The sequence below is a fragment of the Elephas maximus genome, chromosome 11, assembly GCF_024166365.1.
Source record: "Elephas maximus indicus isolate mEleMax1 chromosome 11, mEleMax1 primary haplotype, whole genome shotgun sequence".
Classification (NCBI taxonomy): Eukaryota; Metazoa; Chordata; class Mammalia; order Proboscidea; family Elephantidae; genus Elephas; species Elephas maximus.
This window is the reverse complement of record NC_064829.1, coordinates 106,165,392-106,189,733: the sequence shown is the minus strand read 5'-3', so window position 1 is coordinate 106,189,733 and position 24,342 is coordinate 106,165,392. Positions and strand designations below refer to the sequence as shown.

Sequence of the window (24,342 nt, the reverse complement as noted above, 5' to 3'; positions counted from 1 at the left end):
TTGAATGTCAGAGGCTACTCTTTTTTTTTCTTTTTCAATCTGTTCAACACAGCGTTGTGCAGCCACTGATTGGGAGAAATTAGATTTTTTAGTGACTGACATTGGAAATTTTCTAGATTGTATTGAGCTTAGGAGGATAGAACACAACATGAGATCTTTATATGATTTCCTTTTTAAGAAAGAAATATTAGATAGGGAAATGTGTATTTTTGAAGAAAAAAGCATCTGATTAACTTCAAATAGTATTTAAAGTGAATTTTTTTTATCCTGCTTTATAGTATTTTTAATTCATTTCAACTTATATGTAAATACATCTATTATAATTACTAAATACACTGCAGATATTTTAGTCAAAATTTATGAAGGTAAAAATATGTTAGCACTAAGTCATCTTCTCTCACTTGCAGAATTATACTCATCATTCTCGCATCAAATCATAGGCTTTGGGGTTCAAGAATGACCGTAATGCCAACCTATTCAGCATTTACACTTGCTTGGAGATGTTGGATAATATATTAATTTCTCTGAAATTTGGTGTTTCCTCCTGCAAAGTGGGGAAGATGGCTTTTCTATGAGGTCAGTGTTTCCCCTTTGGTGATAACAAATAGTGGTTGTTTTCCCTGCCAAACTGGTGGTACCAAAGGGAGTTGATACCTTTGTTGCTCCTCAATGCTCCTGCAAACCATTCTAACTCTTCCATTCTTTAAACTGTAGCCTCATACTGTCAGATTATACCAATACTAATCAAGTATTGTTGTTGTGTGCCGTCCAATTTTCCACTCCTAGCAGTTCTACACTGTCTGTAGGGTCGCTATGAGTCGGAATTGACTCGACGGCACTGGGTTCACTGGGTTAGCGACACCAAGGAGTCAGAAATCTCGTCTGAAGTTGGTTTTTTGTGAGGTTATGCCCAGTTGGAAGCCCTGGTGGCGAAGTGGTTAAGAGTTCGGCTGCTAACCAAAAGATCAGCAGTTCGACCCACCAGCAGCTCCTCGGAAATCTTATGGGGCAGTTCTACTCTGTTCTATAGGGTCACTACGAGTCGATATCGCCTCGATGGCATAGGGTTTGAGCGACCCCATGTGATAGAGCAGAACTGCTCCATAGGGTTTCCTAGGCTGTGACTTTTATGGGAGCGGATCGCAGGTCTTTCTCCGCATAGCAAAACGGCTGCGTGGGTTTGAACCGCTAATCTTTGGAGAAGCAGATCAGAGCTCAAGCACTGCACACCCAGGGCTCCTTATATTGGGCGTTACCCTCCTCTTTTCGAACATTTACGAATCCCCGGAAACGGACATTCCCATTGAGTCCCGGCACTTCAGCCCAGGCAAGCAGGTGTGTGGAATTCTGGGAAATGTAGTCCAGAATCTGTGAGCATTTACGGGCACTTCCGCTCCAGGTACGGGAGATTTCTGCCATCTTTTTCCTCGTGGTGGGTATTCCGCCCTTCGTCTGGAGACAGTTCCAAGCTTCCTGGCCTTGCGTTTGTCACCTGCAACAACCAGGACGTTGATTTGGTGGAAAGAAGTTGAGGCGTAAGTTGAGGTTTGCAAGTCCAGGGCAGCGGTGATTTCCCCTCCTGGAGACTTTTCCTTTTGGGGCGATTCACGCGTCCCTGTGTTGGGGACGGACTCGGGTCGTGCCTCGTTTTATTTGAGGGTCCCTGGGGCTCTCATCCTCCCCAATTCGCTTTACTCCACCTTGCACATACGCTGCCAATTCCTCTGGGTGCAGCACTGGCGAGTTACTTCGCCTTTATGTCTCTGGTGCGCTTCTGTAAAAAGGGAATATTAGTAGTTTCGGGAAGGGGCCCAGAAGCACTGGTGGCGGGGTGGTGAAGCGCTGTGGCTGCTAACCGAAAGGTCGGCAGTTGGAATCCACCAGGCGCTTCTTGGAAACTGTGGGGCAGTTCTACTCTGTCGTGTAGGGTCGCTATGAGTCACAATCCAGTGGACGGCAAAGTGTTTGGTTTGTGAAGGGGCCCTGGTGGCGCCGTGTTAAATGCTCGGCTGCTAACCGAAAGGTAGGCAGTTCAAATCCACCGGCCACTCCTTGGGAGAGAAGACTTGGTGATCTGTCTGCTCTCATAATAGAATTGTTTTGAAGATTAAAAGAGGTAGTAAAATAAGTCTTAAGACACGTGACGAATGGTGGTTATCTCTTTGTTACCCATAAAAATCCCGTTGCGAGGACTTGTTGATTTCCACGCATGGCGGCCTTCTCTTTGTTAGTACTAGTATTTAATTTTCTGAGAAGCACTCCTATAGGGTCCTTTTTAATAAATAGGAAATTAAAGCCCAGATGGGCACAGTACTTAAAGTCTTCTTCACAAACGCCTCTGTGATAAAACATAGGTTAACCAAACCCTTGCTTAATGTTTGTGCAAAGAATTTAAGTTAACCGAAAAGTAAATTAGCCGTTGCTCTTGTTTCCTGAGGGGCCAGTTCTAAGCCTTTGGAATTTCATGAGCAGTTGAGGGGTTTTATTATTTTAAAAGGTCTAGACTATACCTGAGGAATTGTGCAAATGAATCTCCACTTAGTATCCTGCTGGCAGCTGTTCTCAGAAAGGAGGCGTTGTTCAAACAAAGGGATTAAGATTAGCCAGAGAACCTCATTGTAAAACCTGTAATCAGTGACAATGAATTGTAAATGTGGAGGTTGATGTATTGTGGAATGTGTTTATGTGTGTATTTTAACCACATTTAGAAAAAAAGAAACCTCATCGAGCGCTCCTGTTTTTCCTCAATAGAGGGGCCTTCCTCTGTGCATAGAGACTAACTGCTGGAATGAACTCTGTATGTTTTCATTTCTTTGTTCTTTATTTTTTTTAACTCTTTGAATCAGAGATACAGTCAGAGCACCTACTGCAGTGACTCTGTCCTTCCTTTCTTCTGAGTAGGACAGGAAGATGGATCTTCATGGATCCATTATGACCGCTTTTCTTTGGAAGGAAGAGATTGCTTCCAGCTGGTCAGGAAATGAAACCCATTGCCAATAAGTCAATTCCAACTCGTGGCCACTCTATAGGACAGAATACAACAGCCCTGTAGGGTTTTCAAGGAGCAACTGGTAGACTTGAACTGCTGCTCACCTTTTGGTTATCAGCTGAGCTCTTAACCACTGTGCCACAGGGCTCCAGCTTGTCAGAGTGAGGAGAATGAACAGTGATGTATAGAGGACAGTGGTGCAATCATTGTACTTCACAGTCTCCTTTCTTTCACCAGCCCCTACCTCTCCAAAAGGACTGCATGGAGGTGGAGGCAATGACTCCTTGGCTACTGGTAGGAGAGCCCCTGTGAGGAGGTCTTGGCGTTCTTCTTCCACAAAAATATTCATGTGTGTTGTAGAGTGTATAACATGTATTCTGGCATGGATTTTGATTTGTTGCTAAGTTCTATGCTAAGGGTTTTGTAGAAATTAGTACTGTCAAAGAGAAAAATTATTAACAACCACCTTGCTTTCATTTTAAGGTTTTCTTAGCCATGAAATCAAGTACTCACTGTAAAGAAATCCCCAACCAAATTTCATTCTGCCAGTGCCTTTTCTTTTATCCAGAGTTGCTGATGTTTTCTTTTCAGTTCCCAAACCAAGCTTACTAAGTTTGAATTTCAAAGGGCATAGCTGAAGCTGGGTGGAAGGCCTGAGACCACCTCCTGCCCTGATATCATTTGATCTCAGTGAAAGGAAAGGCCAGGGTTCAATCAGTTGAGATTGACCAATGGTTGATGTTCTGTTCCTCTCTCTTCTTTTCTCTTAATAAGCCTCATTGTAACTGACTTTTCGAGCCATTTACTCTTGGTGGAATCAAAATGATGTCTCTATATGCATATATAATAACTGCTCAGGGTGAACCTTATGTTTCAATTTCCTTGGATTTTGATTATTTTTAGCACTGCATGATTCCCTGCCAGGGCTCTGTGGTGTGGTACTGTTTTTTCTCTATTTTAAAGATGATTTATTTACCCTTCGAGCACTGGTGGTGCAGTGATTAAGAGCTAGGCTGCTAACCAAAAGTTCATAGTTCAAATCCACCAGTCACTCGTTCGAAACCATATAGGACAGTTCTTTTCTGTCCTACAGGTTCGCTATGAGTTGGAGTCAACTGGATGACAACAGGTTTTTGGTTTATTTGCCCATAGTCATCCAACTAGTAGGAGGTGGAGAAGGAGCTGGAAACTCAACAGTATGAGACCTGAGCACAAGGTCATCATCTCCTCAATATATTTTCCATGAGCCACAGAGAACTTGCTGGAATCAAATTGATTGTACCTTCAAAGCACAGCTGATGGCCTTGATGACTTCCCTGAGCTTTTAAAAACCATTCTCAACTATTTCATTTGATTCCAAAGAATGTTTTGTGTGTGTGTGTGTTTATATACTTTTTTTTTTTTTTCTCTCGAGAGACTTCATTACTATTTTATTAAAGGTCATTAGCAGAGGTTTACTTTTTCTACTCTGCGGATTCCTTGCCCCTCTTTCCGTGGATGCTGAGAGCTGAGCACTGGCATGGGCCGAGAAAAGACTGGCAAAGGCCATTAAGTCCTTATCTTCCTGGTGATGACCCGGAATTTCTCCTCCTAGCAGATGTTCTGTATGGACATCTCTGGTCCCGTCAGCTGAGTGGCCAGTTTGAGTTCCGGAGTAGAGCTGTCTCCCTTGTCGTGATTGATGGCTTCTGGGGGAAGAGAATGAGCTAGGAGTGATACTCCTTCCTCTGCTGCACGTTGGACCATAGGGAATCTGTGGACTTGTTCCGCTTATGTGGATCCATAGAGATACTCACGGTCTGGACCACCTGCTTGTGGGTGCCAGCCACCCTCAGCTCGTTCAAGCTGAACCTCCTGGCAGCTCAGACTTTGGTTTAATACTTCACCATGTGGTACTGCACTATGGGTGGATACATCAGGATGCAGGGTGCTGTGGGCTTTTCCTTGTTGGGCCTTCTGTCTGTGGATCTTCTGCACTGGCTGGTTGAACCTGTGGCCATGCGCCGCTGCCCATCCTTCTGGAAGCGGTGAGTCAGAACCATGCCATTCTGGCTGGGTGCCATGGTCGTCTAAGGCCCTCCTCCAAGTGAAATGGCCTAGTGGAAGAACTGTTTCATATTCCTATAAAACCATACTGTTTTGTGGAGACTTCAAAAAATAAATAAGCGTAGAAAGAAATATTTTTAAATACCTATTACTCTAGAATGACCAAAGACCAGATGAGTTGTAGAATGACATCAAGGAGATCATACATCAAGAAAGCAGGAGATCATTAAAAAGACAGGGAAGAAAGAAAAGACCAAAATGGTTGTCATAAGAGACTCTGAAACTTGCCGTTGAATATCTAGTAGCTAAAGCCAAACGAAAAAATGATGATGAAGTAAAAGAGCTGAACAGAAGATTTCTAAGGGCAGCTCGAGACGACAAAGTAAGGTATTATAATGACATGTGCAAAGAGCTGGAGATAGACAACCAAAAGGGAAGAACGCTCTCGGCATCTCTCAAGCTAAAAGAACTGAGGAAGCAATTCAATCCTCAAGTTGTAATACTGAAGGATTTTATGGGGAGACTATTAAACGATGTAGGAAACATCAAAAGAAGGTGAAAGGAATATACAGAGTCATTACACCAAAAAGAACTGGTCTATGATCAGCCATTTCAAAAGGTAGCATATGATTAGGAACCAGTGGTATTGAAGGAAGGAGTCCAAGCTGCACTTAAGACATTGGTGAAAGACAAGGCTCCTGGAATTGACTGAATATCAATTGAGATCTTTCAACAAACATATGCAGTGCTGGAAGTGCTCACTCCCCTATGCCAAAAAATTTGGAAGACAGCAACTTGGCCAACTGACTGGAAGAGATCCATATTTATGCCTATTCCTAAGAAAGGTGATCCAACCAAATGTGGAAATTATCGAATGATATCATTAATATCACATGCCAATAGAATTTTGCTGAAGATCATTCAAAAGCGCCTGCAGCAGTATACCGACAAGGAACTGCCAGTAATTCGAGCTGAATTTAGAAGAGGACCTGGAACCAGAGGTATCATTGCTGATGTCAGATGGATCCTGGCTAAAAGCAGAAAATACCAGGAAGATGTTTACCTGGTTTATTGACTATGCTAAAGTATTCCACTATGTGGATCATAACAAATTATGAATAACACTGCAAAGAATGGGAATTTCGGAACACTTAATTGTGCTCATGAGGAATGTACATGGATCAAGAGGTGGTCGTTCGAACAGAACAAGGGGATACCACATGGTTTTTAAAGTCAGGAAAGGTGTGCGTCACGGTTGTATCCTTTCACCATACCCATTCAATCTGTATGCTGAGCAAACAGTCCAAGAAGCTGGACTGTATGAAGAAGAATGGAGCATCAGGATTGGTGGAAGACTGATTAACAACCTACATTATGCAGATGGCACAACCTTGCTTGCTGCAAGTGAAGAGGTCTTGAAGCACTTACTGATGAAGATCTAAGGCCACAGCCTTCATTACAGATTATACCTCAACATAAAAAAAAATCCTAACAACTGGACCAATAAGCAACATCTTGATAACTGGAGAAAAGATTGAGGTTGTCAAGGATTTCATTCCACTCGGACCCACAATCAACACCCATGGAAGCAGCAATCAAGAAATCAAAAGACACATTGCATTGGGCAAATCCACTGCAAAAAGATCTCTTTAAAGTGTTGAAAAGTAAAGATGTCACCTGAAGACTATAGTGCACCTGGCCCAATCCCTGGTGTTTTCAGTTACTTCATATGCATGCGAAAACTGGACAGTGAATATGGAAGACCGAAGAAGAATTGATGCTTTTGAATTGTGGTCTTGGTGAATAATATTGACTATACCATGGACTTCCAAAAGAACGAACAAATCTGTCTTGGAACAGGTACAAGCAGAATGCTCCTTAGAAGCAAGAATGGCGAAACTATGTCTCACATACTTTGGTCCTGTTATCAGGAGAGATCAGTGCCTGGAGAAGGACATGAAGCTTGGTAAAGTAGAGGGTCAGCGAAAAAGAGCAAGATCCTCAACAAGATGGATTGACACAGTGGCTGCAACAATGGGCTGAAGCATAACCATTGTGAGGATGATGCAGGACCAGGCTGTGTTTCATTCTGTTGTACACAGGGTCACCGTGAGTCCAGACTGACTAGATGGCACCTAATAACAAGAACAACATACTAGATTCTTTTAAATGTTACACTAGATAATCATAGTTAATACTGTTATCTGTTAGATAATAGTAGGTAACACTGAATAAAGTACTGTTATGTAATCCACAATCCATATTTAAATGTGTTGTCTTGTCCCAAAATAAGTTTTCTATTAAGGTTTTCCTCTCAGTTCAAGGTTGAATTTACACATTATCTTTATTCCTCATGTTTCTGTACACTCGAATCATTCTAGAATGATTCCTCAATAGGTTTTTGTTTTTTTTTGAAAAGTGTTGGCAGTTGATTTTGGGAAAGGCCTTAATTTGGCGGTTATCTGCTCTTTTTCATGTTTCAGTTCAGATGACATATTATTGGCAGTGATACCACAGAAGCGGCAAGGTGTCCTTCCAGCGCAGCACGTCAAGAGGCCAGCGATGTGAGTTTGTCCCGGTATTGGTGATCTCATCTCTGTTCACATGGCTTAGGTGAGAATTCTCTTTTGAAAAGTTACTATTTTATCTTTTGTAGATAATAAATTTTGGGGAGGTACATTTATTATTGGCATTCTATTGTTACGATCAACTTCTCCTGTGTTTGTTTATTCATTCAGATATAAACTTTATATCATTTTGGACTCAGAACCCACTTTTCAGTTTTAGTCTTTTATGATTAATGCTTCTATAAGCATACGTATGCAAGTCTTAATATGGACAAGTCTTTAAGAGGAAATGTGCTTTCATTCTCCTGGGTAGATACCTAGGCAGGGAATTGCTAGGTTGAGTGGTGTTTTCGTGTTTAACTATTTGTGAAATCGCCAAACTGGTTTCCAGAGGGACTTCATTAAACTGTTGTTTCCAGAATACTATATTTTTTTAATTAAAATTACAAATGAATTATTTTATTCCTATTATGTTGATTTATTTTGTTCCTATATGTTTCAATTATTTTTATCAAGGAAGTGAAGCTTAATTGAAAACATTCAGGGATACTAAAAGATTTGCCATCATTTGTGTTGCACTTTTTTATGTCCATAAAAAGTCCTTTTTAGGACTTTTTTGTTTAAAGACAAAAATTCACTTGTTTTCTTACCTTTTAGAAAATAATTTGTCTACGCCAATTTAAAGATTAAGGCAACGATATTAGGGCGCACAGTAAAGCCCATTTAACATACTTTCACATGGGACCTTCACTTGACAGCAGTCACATCAGAAGTCCACATATCTGACCATGTTACTTTGGTAGAAATTAAATCTGTAAGGGTAATTGCCTCCTACAGAATATCATGTGATTTCCTATAGCTGCAAAGAGATAAGAACCTTGCTAGAGTTCTAATAGCGTTCCACCTTGCAACAGTCCTGTCCGTAGTGACTCTGTTCCTTCCAGTTTTACAGATGACAGATATGAAGCAATGAGTTGTTACTAATTTGCCCAAGGTGACACTGAGAAGTCAGACCAGGATATCAATGCACATGTGTGTATATTGACCCCAGAGCTGATTCTTATTCAGTGTATTTAACTGTCTGAAATGCTGTCGTACCAGAATCGTAGTGGCTACCTTGAGTACTGCAGGGCAACACTGGTGATGGGGCCACTCTGTGTAGCTGTGCAGAGTGTTCACTGAACCCGGACTGAAAGAGGCTAAGGTCATCTGGAGACCACATCGTGCTCTGTACATCAAGCCGTGTGCAGCTGCAGCCACCCAAAGGGCCTCTTGGCTAATTCACATTAAGCCTCTATGAAGATGAGTGACATCCCTGGCCACCTTTTTATGTCTTCTTTCTGCTTCCGTAGTTCGGCATTCCCAGGACTGCGTATCTCAGGACTCTACATCACCAGAAATAGGAAGAAAAATGAGCACATTCGTGGTGAGTGGGGCTTACCTTTTTGCTCTTAAAATTCCTTCTCAGTACTGAAGGAGAACCACAGCCATTTGCGAACCTGTTGCTTGCTGGGTACTTGCGTTGTATCTTTTTGGCTGACTTTGGATTTGTTTTTAGTCTTATTATTTGTTTATTTTTTGAAAATGTAACAGTAATAGAATAGGGGAAAAAAAAACCCAAACCCATTGCTATCAAGTCGATTCCAAATCATAGCCACCCTGTAGGACAAAAGAAGGAATTAAAAAACCAAACCCACTGCCGTTGAGTTGATTCTGACTCATAGCAGCCCTATAGGACAAAGTAGAACGGCCTCATAGGGTTTCCAAGGAGTGCCTGGCGGATTTGAACTGCCGACCTCTTGGTTAGCAGCCGTAGCACTTAACCACTACCCCACCAGGGTTTCTGAATGAGTAATTCTCACACTTTACTAATCCTTTATTCACTGATCAGCTGTTCTTATTTCCTCATATCCTTTTCCACTTTCGATTTTATAAATTATATTCATAATATGCATCTAATTTTAAATTGTCCATTTTTCATTTACTATTGTGAAACAGTTTTTTGTTGTTACATCATTTTCCAACTGAATTGTTACTTTTATATTTTTAACTGCTTCCTACTATTAGACATTTAAGTGGCCTAGTAATTTTGTTGTTTTATAATGATATTTTATTGTATTTTTGGTGAAGGTTTACACAGTAATTTATGTTTCTATTCAATAATTTCTACACAAATTGACCTGTAAAATTGGTTACATTCTTCACCATGTGAGCATATTCTCAGTATTTGTGTTTTGGTTGTTCCCTTTCCATAAATCACTTTCCCTGCCCAGTTACTTTCTCATCTTTGTTTTAAAGTAATCGTTGATCATTTGGCCTCATATGGACAATTTTTTTTTAAGGAACATAGTACTCATGGATAATATTCTATATTTTGTGAGTCATTCTTTTATTCAGCTAAAAGGTGATCTTTGGGGCTAATTTCCAGTTCAAGGTTTAAAGAATATCTCAGGAAGTCTTCAAGTCTCAACCTGTCCAGTAAGTCTTTTTTTTTTTTTTTTGAATTTGAGATTGTGTTCCCCATTTTTCTCCTATTCTATCAGGGCCCCTCTACTGTGGCCCTGAATAGAAGAATCAGGGCACTGTCTAGTTTTTCTGGTCTTGGAGTGGATGAGGCTGTGACTCTTGAATACTGTCAGTTCTGTACATTAGTTTCCTCTTTGAGTCTTTGGTTTGCTTCTTTCTCTTTTGCTTCAGACAAATAGAGACCAACAGTTGTATCTTAGATGTCCAGGAATCGTATTGTTTTAAATAAGACTATAATGAGATTGTTCTTGTATAAAATATTTTTCCCTTAAACTCAATTCTGAAAAAATTCTTCTCTTCAGCCAATGTACCACATGTCAAAAGTACTTTTTCCTGTGTTACGCTGGGTATTTGGTAGATAGACTATATAAATATGGTACAATGCAACAAGGCCTACTTGCTCTTTCACACCAATATTGTTGGTTGTTATCACAAAGGGGGACCTAGGTTGTGCTTTCCCATGCCAGAGTCATTCTCTGTGTTTTATTTTTTCTTCATACTTTATTTTGTTTCCTCAACATATTACCTTAGTTTACAATTTCCCAGTGTAGGATTTACCAGGCACTTGCATTCTGTCACTGCATTTACAGGGGATTAAGATAAAATGATATTCTGTGTTTTTTAGAACTGATAAATATACACCATCAATTCCATGGTGCAAATGACATGTACCTGGAGTTAACCCAAACTTCAAAGGTTACTACAGCAGTCCTCCCCAAGACTGCTGTGATTTCAGACACCCACTACAAACTCTGCAACACCCTCACTTCAGACCAAGTAACTCTAAATACGGGGATTTTCACTACTCCGTCAGGTTTGATAATTTGTTAAAATACCTCACAGAACTCAAGAAATATTTTACTTACAATAATGGTTCTACTATAGGAAAAAAGTTCCAAATCCAGTCAAAGGTGGAGAGGCGTAGGCCGAGGTCAGGAATTGTCCGCTTCAGGAAGTTTCCCTTCTCCACAAGGACAGTTCACAGCCCTGACACATCAGTGTGTAACAATACAAAGAATTTTGTCCACCAGAAAAAATCACCTGTGTTTGGTGTATGTAGTGTTGTTGAGATTTTATTACATACGCGTGAATCAAGGCCACATGATGGAACTCAAAAGCAAGCCACACCCCCATCCTGGAAGTTGGGCTGGTATCATGTGAGTCAAAGCTCCAAACATCTGATCACATGGTGGTCTCTCTGGTGTGGCCAGCCCCCATCCTGAGTCATCTTATAAACTACCAATGTGCTACCAATGGAATCATCACGAATAACAAAGATGCTCTAATAACTGAAGAAATTCCAAGGGCTTAAAGGCTTCCTCCCAGGAACCAGAAGCAAAGGCCAACCAAATTCTATGGGTAACATCTGGATTTCAAGCCTGGGATACTCTGCAGCCATGAAATGGGTTGAAATAGATGACAATTACTATACTAATTCTAATAGTATTGTTGTTAGGTGCCATCAGGTCGATTCCAACTCATAGTTAGCCTGTGTCCAACTGAAGGAAACACTGCCTGGTCACGCACCATCCTCAGAATTGTTACGCTTGAGTTCACTGTTGCAGCCGCTGTGTCAGTCCATCTTGTTGAGAATCTTCCTTTTTTTCACAGACCCTCGACTAATACCAAGCATGATATCCTTCTCCAGGGTCTGATCCCTCCTGACAACATGTCCAAAGTGCGTGGGACGAACTACTCCCATCCTTGCTTCTGAGAAGCATTCCGGCAGTACTTCTTCCAAGACAAATTTATTTGTTCATTCTTCTGGCCATCCGTGATGTAGTCAACATTCTTTGCCAGCACTACAATTCAAAGGCCTCAATTCCTCTTCAGTCTTCCTTATTCATTGTCCAGTTTTCACATGCGTGTGAAGCCACTGAAAACACCATGGCTTGATGAGGGGCACCTTTGTCTTTAGAGTGACATCTTTGCCTTTTAACAATTTAAAGAGATCTTTCACAGCAGATTTGCCCAGCGCAATGCATCATTTGATTTCTTGACAGCTGCTTCCATGGACGTTGACTGTGGACCCAAGTAAAATGAAATCCTGGACAACATCACTGCTTTCTCTGTTTATCATCATGTTGCTTATCGGTATGGTTGCAATTTTTATTTTCCTTATGTTGAGGTTTAATCCACACTGAAGGCTGTGATCTTTGATCTTCATCGTTAAGTGCTTCCAGTGCCCCTCACTTTCAGAAAGCAAGATTGTATCAGCTGCATATTGCAGGTTGTTAATGAGTCTTCCTCCCATCTTGATGCCCTGCTCTTCATGTAGTTTAACTTCTGGGATTATTTCCTCAACATACAGATGAATAAGTACGTTGAAAGGATGCATCCCTGACCCACGCCTTTCCTGACTTTAAACCACGCAGTGTCCTCTTGTTCTGTTCGAATGACTGCCACTTGTCTATGTACAGGTTCCTCATGAGCACAATTAAGTGTTCTGGGATTCTCATTCTTCGCAGCGTTATCCATTTTTGTTACAATCCACACAGTCGAAACATGGGTAAACATCTTTCTGGTATTCTCTGCTTTCAGCCATGATCCATCTGCCATCGGCAGTGATATCCCTCTTTCCACATCCTCTTCTGAATCTGGCTTGAATTTCTGACAGTTCCCTGTTGATGTACTGCTGCGACCGCTTTTGAATCCTCTTCAGCAAAATTTTACTTGTGTGCAGTAGTTAATGATACTGTTTGATAATTTCCTCATTTTGCTGGATCACCTTTCTTAGGAGTAGACACACACATGGATCTTTTCCAGTCAGCTGGCCAAGTAACTCTTGCAAATTTCTTCACATAGACGAGTGAACACCTCCAGTGCTACATCTGTTTGGTGAAACATCTTAATTGCTGTTCCATCGATGCATGGAACCTTGTTTTTCGCCAGTGCCTTCAGTGCAGCTTGGAGTTCTTCCTTCAGTACCATCGGTTCTTGATCGTATACTGTCTCCTGAAATGATTGAACATCAACCAATTCTTTTTGCCACAGTGACTGTGTATTCCTTCCATCTTCTTTTGATGCTTCCCACTTCATTTTTTTCCCTGTAGAATCCTGCAGTGTTGCAACCCGGGGCTTGAGTTTTTTCTTCAGTTCTTTCAGCTTTAGAAATGCCAAGAGTGTTCTTCCCGTATGGTTTTCTAACTCCAGGTTTTTGTATATTTCATTATAATACTTTGCTTCTTGAGCCGCCCTTTGAAATCTTCAGCTCTTACTTCATCATTTCAGAGTCTCTTCTGACATCCATTTTGTTTTTTTTTCTTTTCCTGTCTTTTTAATGACCTGTTGCTTTCTTCAGGTATGATGTCCTTGATTTTGTTCCACAACTTATCTCGTCTTCCATCATTAGTGTTCAGTGCATCAAATCTATTTTTGAAATGGTCTCTACATTCAGGTGGGATATGCTCAAAGCATACTTTGGCTCTCATGGGCTTGTTTTAATTTTCTTTAGCTTCAGCTGGAACTTGCGTATGAGCAACTGATAATCTGTTTCACAGTCCTTCTCTGACCTTGTTGTGACTGATGGTATTGGCTGTATTGAGCTTTTCCATTGTCTCCTTGCATAAATGTAGTCCATTTGATTCCTGTATGTTCCATTTAGTGAGGTCCACATGTATAGTTGTCATTTTTGTTGTTGAGAAAAGATATTTGCAATGAAGAAGACGTTGATCTTGTGAAATTTTATGATTCGTACTCCACTATTTTTTCTATCACGAAGGCCATTTTTTCCAACTACCAATCCTTTTTGTTTCCAACTTTTGTATACCAATCGCCAGTAATTATCAATGTGTCTTATTTGTATGTTTGATCAATTTCAGACTGTAGAAGTTGGTAAAAAATACTCAGTTTCTTCATCTTTGGCTTTACTGGTTGGTGTGTAAATTTGAATAGTGTCTGTTTATTGTACTGTGGTGGCTTCTGTGTTGCTGTGATACTGCTGGAAGCTTTGCTGCTGATATTTCAAAAGCATCAGGGTCACCTTTGGTGTACAGGTTTCGGTGGAGCTTCCAGAATAAGACAGACTAGGAAGAAGGCCCCAGCAGTCTACTTTCAAAAAAAACTGGCCGGCGAAAACCTCATGAGTAGCAGCGGAACACTGTATGATATAATGCCAGAAGTTGAGCCCCCCAGGTTGGAAGGCACTCAAAAGACGACCAGGGCACAGCTGTCTCCTCAAAGTACAGTTGACCTTAATGACGTGAATGGAGTCAGCTTTCGGGACCTTCATTTGCTGATGTGGCTTGACTGAAAACGAGAAGAAACAGCTGCAAACGTCCATTAATAATCAGAACGTGTAACGTATGAATTACAAATCTGGGAAATTTGGAAGTAATCAAAAATGAAATGGAACTCAAACATTGATATCCTAGGCATTAGTGAGCTGAAATGGACTGGTATTGGCCATATTTGAATTGGAGAATCATGTCGTCTACTGTGTCGGGAATGACAAAGAGGAATGGCATCACGTTCATCATCTGATAGAACATTTCAAGATCTACCTTGAAGTACAGTGCTGTCAGCAACAGGATAATAGCCATATGCCTATAAGGAAGATCAGTTAATATGACTGATAGTAATAGCTATTGTTGATTAAGCAGTTATTCTGTCTTACGCACTTAGAAGTGGTGTGGCATGTGTGTCTGTGTATATGCATACATGTATGTTTGTTTCCTTGTTTATTTTGGAAAGAAACTTGCTGAACAAACCATTGAACCATTATACAACAAGGAAACTAAGATAAATATGGGAAGTTCATGGTCACCTGGTTAGTAATGTACAGATCACTGGAGTATGCACTCAGGCATGGTAGCTACAGATCGGTCCACTGAGTGTTGGAATTCATGAATGAGTTGTGTGCCTTGAGAGTTGAAAGGATATACTCCCTACTTGTTCAAAACAGGATGCCAAAACCTTACTAGTTTTGTAAATGTTAAAAAAAATTCTACCAGAGTCAGTGTATGTGGTTAGGTAATGATGGGTGCTAACAAATTATATAGAAAATAGATGGACCATCTTTTCTGAGGCAGTTGGTAATACGAATCAAAAAGTAAACCATGTGTGTCCCAACATGCAGCATTTAGAGTTCTAGCATTTACTCTGAGGACACCAAGTAAAAATACCAGGGCTTTCATTCGTTGCTGTAGTCTGGTTGAAGCTAAGGAAAATCTGTATATGGTAGTGGCAGGATAGAAGGGGAAGGAGTGTGAAATCTACACAATGACTCGCATTCCCCAAAATCTGGAACAGCTTCCCCCCATACTTCCAACTTTTTCAGGTGGACAATAGTCCTAAGACTGACTACCCTTGTGCTTGATGTTGCAGAAATCGTTGTCATTCAAGGACGTGGCTGTGGTCTTCACTGAGGAGGAGCTGGGGCTGCTAGACCCTGCCCAGAAGAAGCTGTACCAAGATGTGATGGTTGAGAACTTCAGGAACCTGGTGTCAGTGGGTGAGGACAGCCTCTCTGGAGAGTCTTTATCTCCTCAGATTTTCAAGGTTTTGAATGGTCTTGGGTTAGCCACCTGTGCTTGAGGAACTGACTCGTACCAACAACTTTAAGAAATAAAACACAGTAGAAAATACCAAGTTTCCTTAGGAAAGGAGCACACTGCAGCACAAATTCTTCCCGACTGCGTGTGTGATGTGAGCGCCAGTAGGAGGAGATTTAATGAAAGTAGACAATTGGTTTAGAAGTAGGTCAACCTATGTGTGAGTAATACATATTAATGCATATGTGTCTGGGTCTTGAAATCTATGGAATTTCTTGAAGTACGTCATTTTAGAAGAAACGTCAAAACAGTGGTTCTGATTATGAGTATACAGTGGGAACACAAATTTCCAGTCAGTTTCCCCAGTACTGTGTTCATTTTAAAAAGGTTACCTTTACTGTTCACAGCCCTCCAACCCTTTAAACATGGTTTATCGTGCTTCTAACCAAAACCAAACCCATTCCCATTGAATTGATTTCGACTCATGGCGACCCTGTAGGACAGTAGAACTGCCCTGTGGGCTTTCCAAGGCTTCAGTCTTTGAGAAAGCAGATTGCCACATCTTTCTCCCGTGGAGCAGTTGGTGGGTTCGAACTGGTGACCTTAACCACTGCAGCACCAGGGCTCCTATATGTCACTTAGAAAGGGTGGGGAAACGCTTTCAGTGATGAAGACAGCAATCCAAAGAGAAGGGAGTTTCTGTCAGAAACAGGCACTGGGAATCCTTGTAGATTATTGTCCATTTATTTTACTTTCTGCCTTCCCTTTTCCCGCCACCCTGATCCAAACTGTTAAACCTCTCTCCTGGATTATTATAACAACCTTTGTACTGATTGCCCCACTTGAAATCTTCTCCGCCTAAATTCTCTTTGCCATGTAGTCGTCAAAGTGACCTATGGGAAATATAAGTAAAATTAAGTAATTCGTCTACTCAGAACACTTGGTGGCTTTTTATGTTTCTTAGAGTGCTTCTTAGAGTTTTACTTGGTCTGGTCTTTAGGCCCTACTCCCTCTATGAACTCACTGTCTTACCTTTCTCCTCTTGCTCGGTGTCTACTTGCCACATTGCCCTCCTTGTTTCTCAGATCTGTCACAGATGTTGTATTAGTCTCTTAACTGATGCTAAAAATAATTAACTACAAACTTAGTAGTTTAAAACAAGACAAACCAATTAGCTCACATTTCTGTAGGTCAGAAGTCCCACATGGGGCTCGTTGTGCTAAAAATCAAGATGTCAGCCAGGCTACCTTATTTTCTGGAGAAATAAGGAGAATGTAGTGAAAATCTATTTCCGTGCCTTTTCCAACTTCTAGAAGCTGCCAGATTTCTTGGCACATGGGCCCAGTCCCTTAGCAAAGACACCAAGATTGCATCATTTTGACCATTCTTCCGTGGTCCCATTTTCCTCTTAATCTCCTGCCTTGCTCCTCTGTCACTTTTAAGGATCAGTTTGAATACATTGAGCCCACCAAATATTTTATGATAATCTTCCTAATTGAAGGTTAGCTGATAAGGAACTTAAATTTCATCTGTCAGATTATGTCCCTTTGCCAGGTAACCTAACTTATTCTCAGTTTTGGGAATTGGGATTTGGAAATCTTTGTGGGACCATGATTCTGCCTACTGGACTCCTCTGCCCCAGACCTCTTTACTTGCTCTCTCTCTACCTGGAATACTTCTTCAAATAACATCTTCTTGGCTCTTCTCCTTAATTCATTCAGATCTCTGCTGTGTCTTGATATCAGAAGAGAAGCCTTGTCTGTCTACCGTATTTAAAATGCCACCCTTTCTTTACTCTCCTGTCTTATTTTGTTCCATCTGTTTTTGTTTATCATCTGTTACTCTTATTGGAATGTTATCTCCAAGAGTGAAGAATTTTTGTCCATTTTGTTTATTGCTGACTTCTCAAGGCTTCGAATTGTCCTCGTACATGGCAGGTAGCTGTATGTAGCTGTTGACTTTAGGAATTGAGTTAACGTACAGAGGGACCTCTCTGTCTTTCTGATTGAAGGAGATAGCTAATTGGTCATGCACAAACCAGAGTGAATGAGGCTGTCGCAGAACAATTTGTCTTCTGATGAACGCCTCCCAAAGTTCTACTCTCTTGGCTGCCCTTGTGGTGAGTGCGTGTGTATGCACACGTGTGCGCACTTGTCCGACTCCCAGGAAAACACTTAAGCGTTGTGGTTGTGACTGTGCTGAGTAATATGCTTTCCATGTGGCTTTCCTGGAACCTTCCATGGGGAGGGGCATAATCGTTTCTGGAATGAAATAGTACGTTTTTATATGAGGATTCTGATGTCTACTGAGACAGGCCCTCCAAGAAGAAAAACAAATCTCTCTTTCCTGAGGTCTTAGACAACAACCAGGCAGGCTTAATGTCCCTTGAAAGATTTGACAGCTGCAGCCCCTTTGCTCCTCCAAAGTCCACATCCACATCACTATCCCTGGGTTTCCCCTTCTTTGTGCTAGAGGGGGCCAACTAAAGATGAGAGGAACATGGGTCACACAGCTCAGCGTGGCTTATATTTCTGATCATTTCAGTGTTCCATTAGAATGTTTTGCTAATTAAGTACTTAATGACTTCCTAATCGAAACTATTCCAACATTTCGAGCATAAGCCATAATCAGAAAGGTTTCATTTGTTACAACCAGTGCAAACATTTCTTGTTTGTGTAGATTTACGTATGACTTAAGAAAGCATTTCCTATAATGACATTTTTTTTGCCTTATGATTATGCCTTGATATATATTTTTTAATGTTTATTACAACTTTTTAATGTATTTTATAGCACACTAATTTTTTTTTTTTTTTTTAATGGACTGCAGAGTTCAGTTTGAAAAACTGTTGTGAGTGGTCAGTTTCTCTACATCCACAGATTTTTAATACTCTGTTTTCTAAGAGACAGCCCAAAAGGAACCTGTGCATAGGCCCTCACACTTGTTTTTCACTGAAGTGATTTGTTGTTACCTTGGATTTTGTCCTTGGCAGCATCACTTTGATGGACCCCTGTCTCTGGTATAGCCTTTCAATTTCCCAGCAAAACTAAAATTTCCTGCTCCTTTCCTATTGTACAGTTTATTCAGAAACGCCTTTGTATTTCTATGACTTAAATGTTAACAAAACGTCAAACATTTATTTATTCATTCAGCATTCACTTGTTGATTGTCTACCATGTGCCATGCACTCTTCTGGACATGGTTATAAAGCAGGAAATGGTGTAAATGCTTGTTGTTATTGATACTGCATTGTAGTTAGAAAGACAAAAGAAGTGAAAATGACCTAGAGATTATGTCATATGGTAATAAGTACTGTGTATAGTTTTTTTTTTTTTTTTTTATAGTTTTATTGTCTAGGTGGAAGGAAATTGCCAGTGGTGAATTGGCCATCAACGGGGTTTGTTATTTTACAATGAATGCATTGATAGACTTACAGTTGAGCAGAGACCTCAAATAAGTAAGGAACCATCCATGGAAGTATTTCATCTGGGTAGAGTTTCAGGCCTACTGTAACTATAGGGTCGCTATGAGTCGACATCGACTCGACAGCAACGGGTTTGGTTTTTTGGTTTTGTAACTCCCTTTATACGATTGGCTTTCAAAAAATTCCACTGTGCCTGTTCTTTTCATTCTTCCCAGCTCTGTGTCTGTCATCAAACATTAGCTTCTCTTGGTTCACTTTTTTTCCTGGAGATTATGAAGTTGTATCAGGTTGCACAATAGGGTATGTTATCATTTCAGTTTTTTTTCCCCTTTGTCCTCATGGAGGACTCAGCAGGAGCTAAAGGAGCAGTCTGTGCTTATATGATGTGTTTTAGTCATTAAGAGATGATGTAATTTTCTCCTAAATCTGGAAGCCATTTTCAAGGCCTCTCAGTTCCTTAGACATTGGGGCAATTTTCCATGAAATAACCCAAGATGGGGTTCTACAAAAACTGATCTAATGTCTGCTGACACAAATGAGGAAGCCCTGGTGGAGTAGTGGTTAAGTGCTACCGCTGCTAACCAAGAGGTCAGTTCGAATCCGCCAGGCGCTCCTTGGAAACTCTACAGGGCAGTTCTACTCTGTCCTATGGGGCTGCTGTGAGTCGGAATCGACTCTACAGCACAAATGAAGCAGCTTTTAATTGACTGTTCCTATAGGGAGAAAAGTGACATTCTCCTCTGTAAAAATTTCCTTAGAGGGTATTGTTATGCCATTTAATTGAGTAATTAACAAAACATAATCTGAAAGTATGCAATCTTTTGATTGTTATTGCTTTCCTTAAACTGCTTATATACATTAAAAGGAAATTTTAATGTAGTGAAAATATACCCAACAAAACATACACGTTGTTGATTCATTTTTATTTTCAACATGATTTTTCTAACTACATAATTTACTATCCAAGATTCTACACTACCTGAAATTGAATAAAAAATAGCAAGAGGTTAACAATTTCTTACTATCAATTTTATTTTTTAAATTAAGGCTTTGATTTCTACGTTGTACCTCACATAGTGGATTTGGGTGTGTTGGGTCTTATTAATGCCTACTGGATCGGAGAACAGTGAACTTAGTCTTGGTTTTGACGGTATGTAAACCAGAACACATGATATGCAGTGGAAAAGATCAACTGAACTTTCTCAGGGCTCAGTAATATCTCATTCCCCTAAGTGTGAAATCTTAAAAATTCTCAACAAATCTTTCACCTGTCTATGTCTGAATTCTCTGTCCTTACAGGAGGCAAGAACCCAAGGCAGGTGGAGACTATTCCACAAGCAGGAGCACACGAGGAGCTTTCCAGCTCACATATCTGGCAACAAATTGCAAGTTACCTAACCAGGCGTGGATATTCTATGATAAATGGTTCTCAGTTCTACATACAAAGTCATTCGCCTCTTCCGGTTGCAGGAGGACTATCTGGTACTCAGAGAGGAGAGAAAACTTACCAGTATAACGAGTGTACAGAAACCTGTAGTGAAGTCCCCAGCGTTGGTATTTATCACCGATTATATTCAGAAGAGAAGTTTTACACATGTAGTGTGTGTGGAAGAAGCTTCCGTTATATATCAGGTCTTCATGATCATCAGAGAGTTCACATGGGAAAAAACTACTATATGCTTGATGAGTGTGGTAAGGAAATTAGTCAGAGTTCACATCTGCAAACTCATCTGAATGTGCATGCTGTACAGAACCCACACAAATGTGAGGAATGTGGGAAATGCTTCAGGCATAGAGCAACTCTTAATGTTCATTGCAAAGGCCACACAGGAACAAAACCATACAATTATGAGGAATTTGGGAGGGATTTTGTGTATCCCTCGCATTTACAGGTGCATCAGAGAATCCACACTGGAGAGAAACCATTCAGATGTGATATATGTGGTAAGAACTTTCATCGTAGAACAGCACTTAATGTTCATTACATAGTACATACAGAAGAGAAACCTTACAAATGTGAGGAGTGTGGAAAGGGCTTCAAGGCTGCTTCATACCTTCTGATCCATCAGAGAGTCCACAGTGGAGAAAAACCATTCAAATGTGAAGAGTGTGGGAAGGCCATCGCTTCTAAACGAAATCTTGATGTTCATTACAGAATCCACAAAGGAGAGAAATCCTACAGTTGTGAGGAATGTGGAAGGTGCTTCAGGCAGGCTGTACAACTTTTCACCCATCAGCGAGTCCACAGTGGAGAAAAACCGTTCAAATGTGAAGAGTGTGGGAAGTACTTCAGAAGTACATCAAATCTCCGAACTCATCATAAAATCCACACAGGAGAGAAATCCTTTAATTGTGAGAAGTGTGGGAAGGGCTTCAGGCAGTCTGCACATCTTCAGGTCCATCAGATAGTCCACACTGGAAAAAAACCATTCAGATGTGAAGAGTGTGGGAAGTACTTCAGTTTAAGATCAAGTCTTCAAATTCATCGTAGAATCCACACAGGAGAAAAATCCTATAATTGTGAAGAATGTGGGAAAGTCTTTAGGCAGGCTCAACATCTTTTGAGACATCAGAGAGCCCACCGTGGAGAAAAACCTTTCAAATGTGAAGAGTGTGGAAAGAGTTTTGGTAGCAGTTCAAACCTTAAATGCCATCAACGAGTTCATAATGAAAAAAAGCCATACAAATGTGAAGAGTGCGGGAAGGGCGTCTCTAGTAGACAAACGCTTCACATTCATTACAGAATACACAAAGGAGAAAAACCCTACAATTGTGAGGAATGTGGAAAGTGCTTCAGGAAGTCTGCACAACTTACGACCCATCGGAGAATCCATAGTGGAGAAAAACCACTCAAGTGTGAAGAGTGTGGGAAGTACTTCAGAAGTTCATCAGGTCGCCGAGCTCATCGTAGAATCCACACAGGAGAGAAATCCTTTAATTGTGGGAAGTGTGGGAAGGGCTTCAGGCAGGCTGCACATCTTATGATCCATCAGAGAGGCCACAATGGAGAAAAGCCATTTGAATGTCAAGAGTGTGGGAAGGGCTTCATTACTAGAACAGATCTTCAAATTCATTATAGACTCCACACAGGAGAGAAACCCTATAATTGTGAGGAATGTGGGAAGTGCTTCAGGCAGGCTGGACAGCTTTTGATCCATCAGAGAGTCCACAGTGGAGAAAAACCATTGAAATGTGAAAAGTGTGGGAAGAGATTCCGTCAGAACGCACACCTTAAAGTGCATCAACGGGTCCATAGTAAAGAACACCCATACAGATGTGAAGAATGTGGGAAGTACTTCAGACATAGATCAAATCTTCAAACCCATCGTAGAATCCACACAGGCAAGGAATTCTTTAATTGTGTCTCGGGGTCATACTTTTGCGGTTTCTCCAGTCTTTGTCAGACCAGTAAGTCTTGTTTTTTTTTTGTGAGTTAGGATTTTGTTCTATATTTTTCTTCAGCTCTGTCCTGTACCCTCTAATGTGATTTTGTGATCCCTGTCAGAGCAGTTGGTGATGGTAGCTAGGCACCATCTGGTTGTGTGGAACTCAGTCTGATGTAAGCTGTGGTAGTTGTGAACATTTTCTTTATGAACTAGGTTGTGCCAGCAGTGCTAGATGTCCCCTGAGACTATGGTCCCCAGCCCAATGTCCAGTAACTTGGTTCCTCAGGGAGTTTGGATATGTCTGTGGAGCTTCCATGACCTTCCCTTGGTCAAGTTATGTTGACTTCCCCAGTATTATGTACTCTGTTACCCTTCACCAAAGTTACCACATATCTTTTGTGTAGTTAGTGTTTTGGCCTCCCTTCCCTTTTAACCATCAAAGATTGTTTTTTTCTGCATGTAAACCTTTTCATGAGTTTTTATAAGAGTGGTCTCATGCATTATTTGTCCTTTTGTCATTAACTTATTTCATTCAGCGTAGTGCCCTCCAGATTCATCCATGTTGTGAGATGTTGCACAGTTTAATCCATGTTCTTTATTGTTGGGTAGATTTCCATTGTCTGTATGTACCCTTGTTTGTCCATTTATCTGTTGATGGGCACTTAGGTTGTTTCCATTTTTTTTGCTATTGTGAATAATGCTGCAGTGGACATGGCTGCGCATGTGTCTGTCTGTGTGGTGGCTCTTATTTCTCTAGGACATATTCCTAGGAGTATGATTGCTTGATTGTGTGGTATTTCTATTTCTGGCTTTTTAAGGAACACCGTATCATTTTCCAAAATGGTTGTACCAGCTTACATTCCCACCAGCAGTGCGTAAGAGTTCCAATCTCCCCACAGCCTCTCCAACATTGCTAATTTTCTGTTTATGCCAGTAATGTCAGGGTGAGATGGTATCACATTGTGTTTTGATTTGCATTTTTCTAATGGCTCGTGATTGTAAGAATTTCCTCATGTGTCTGTCAGTGCCTGAATGTCGCTTTTGGTGAAGGGTCTGTCGTATCCTTTACCCATTTTTTTAACTGGATTATTTGTCTTTTTGTTATAGAGGTGTTAGATTTTCCTATAGATTTTAGAGATTAGACCTTTGTTGAATTTGTAATAGCCAAAAATTTTTTCCCTGTCTGTAGGCTCTCTTTTTACTCTTTTGGTGAAGTGTTTTGATGAGCAAGAGTGTTTACTTTTTAGAAGATCACAGTAATCTAGCTTATCTTCTGGTGTTTGTGTTTTGTTAGTTAAGGTTTGTATCCTATTTATGCTGTGTATTAGGGCCTCTGGTGTTGATCTATGATCTTTATAGTTTTAGGTTTTATATTTAGGCTTTTGATTCATTTCAAATTAGGTTTTGCATATGGTGTGAGGTGTGGGTTTCATTTTTTGACAGGTAGACATCCAGTTTTGCCTGCACCATTTTTTAAAAAGACCATGTTTTCCCCATTTAATGAACTTTGAGCCTTTCTCAAAGATCAGGTGACTGTAGGTGGATGGGCTTACATCTGAGTTTTCAATTCTGTCCCATCAGTCAATGTATGTGTCATTGTGCTAGCCAGTACCAGGCTGTTTTGACTACCTTAGCTGTATAGTAGGTTCTGAGGTCAGGTAGTGTGAGTCCGCCTCCTTAGTTTCTGAGACCTGTTTCCTTTCCATATAAATAATTAGTTTTTCTGTCTCATTAAATAATGCTGTTAGTATTTAGATTAGCATTGTATTGTATTTGTAGATTGCCTTGAGTAAAATTGACATTTCACAAGGTTGAGTATACCTATCCATGAGCACGGTATGTTTTTCCATTTATGTAGGTCTCTTTTGGTTTCTCACAGAAATGTAGTTTTCTTTGTATAGGTCTCTTATGT

General features: G+C 40.6%; 1 protein-coding gene and 1 pseudogene across 1 annotated transcript; one reads left to right on the top strand and one right to left on the bottom strand.

Annotated features, from left to right (window-relative positions):
• Nucleotides 1–1,387: 1,387 nt before the first annotated feature.
• Nucleotides 1,388–23,765, top strand: LOC126085093 (zinc finger protein 234-like). Its single transcript, XM_049900095.1, has 5 exons — nucleotides 1,388–1,535; nucleotides 7,519–7,648; nucleotides 8,955–9,028; nucleotides 15,454–15,580; nucleotides 20,344–23,765. Exons 3-5 carry the CDS (start codon nucleotides 9,014–9,016, stop codon nucleotides 22,479–22,481), a joined length of 2,280 nt encoding a protein of 759 aa, XP_049756052.1. The 5' UTR covers nucleotides 1,388–1,535; nucleotides 7,519–7,648; nucleotides 8,955–9,013; the 3' UTR covers nucleotides 22,482–23,765.
• Nucleotides 4,453–5,052, bottom strand: LOC126085116 (60S ribosomal protein L13-like; annotated as a pseudogene).
• Nucleotides 23,766–24,342: the final 577 nt, after the last annotated feature.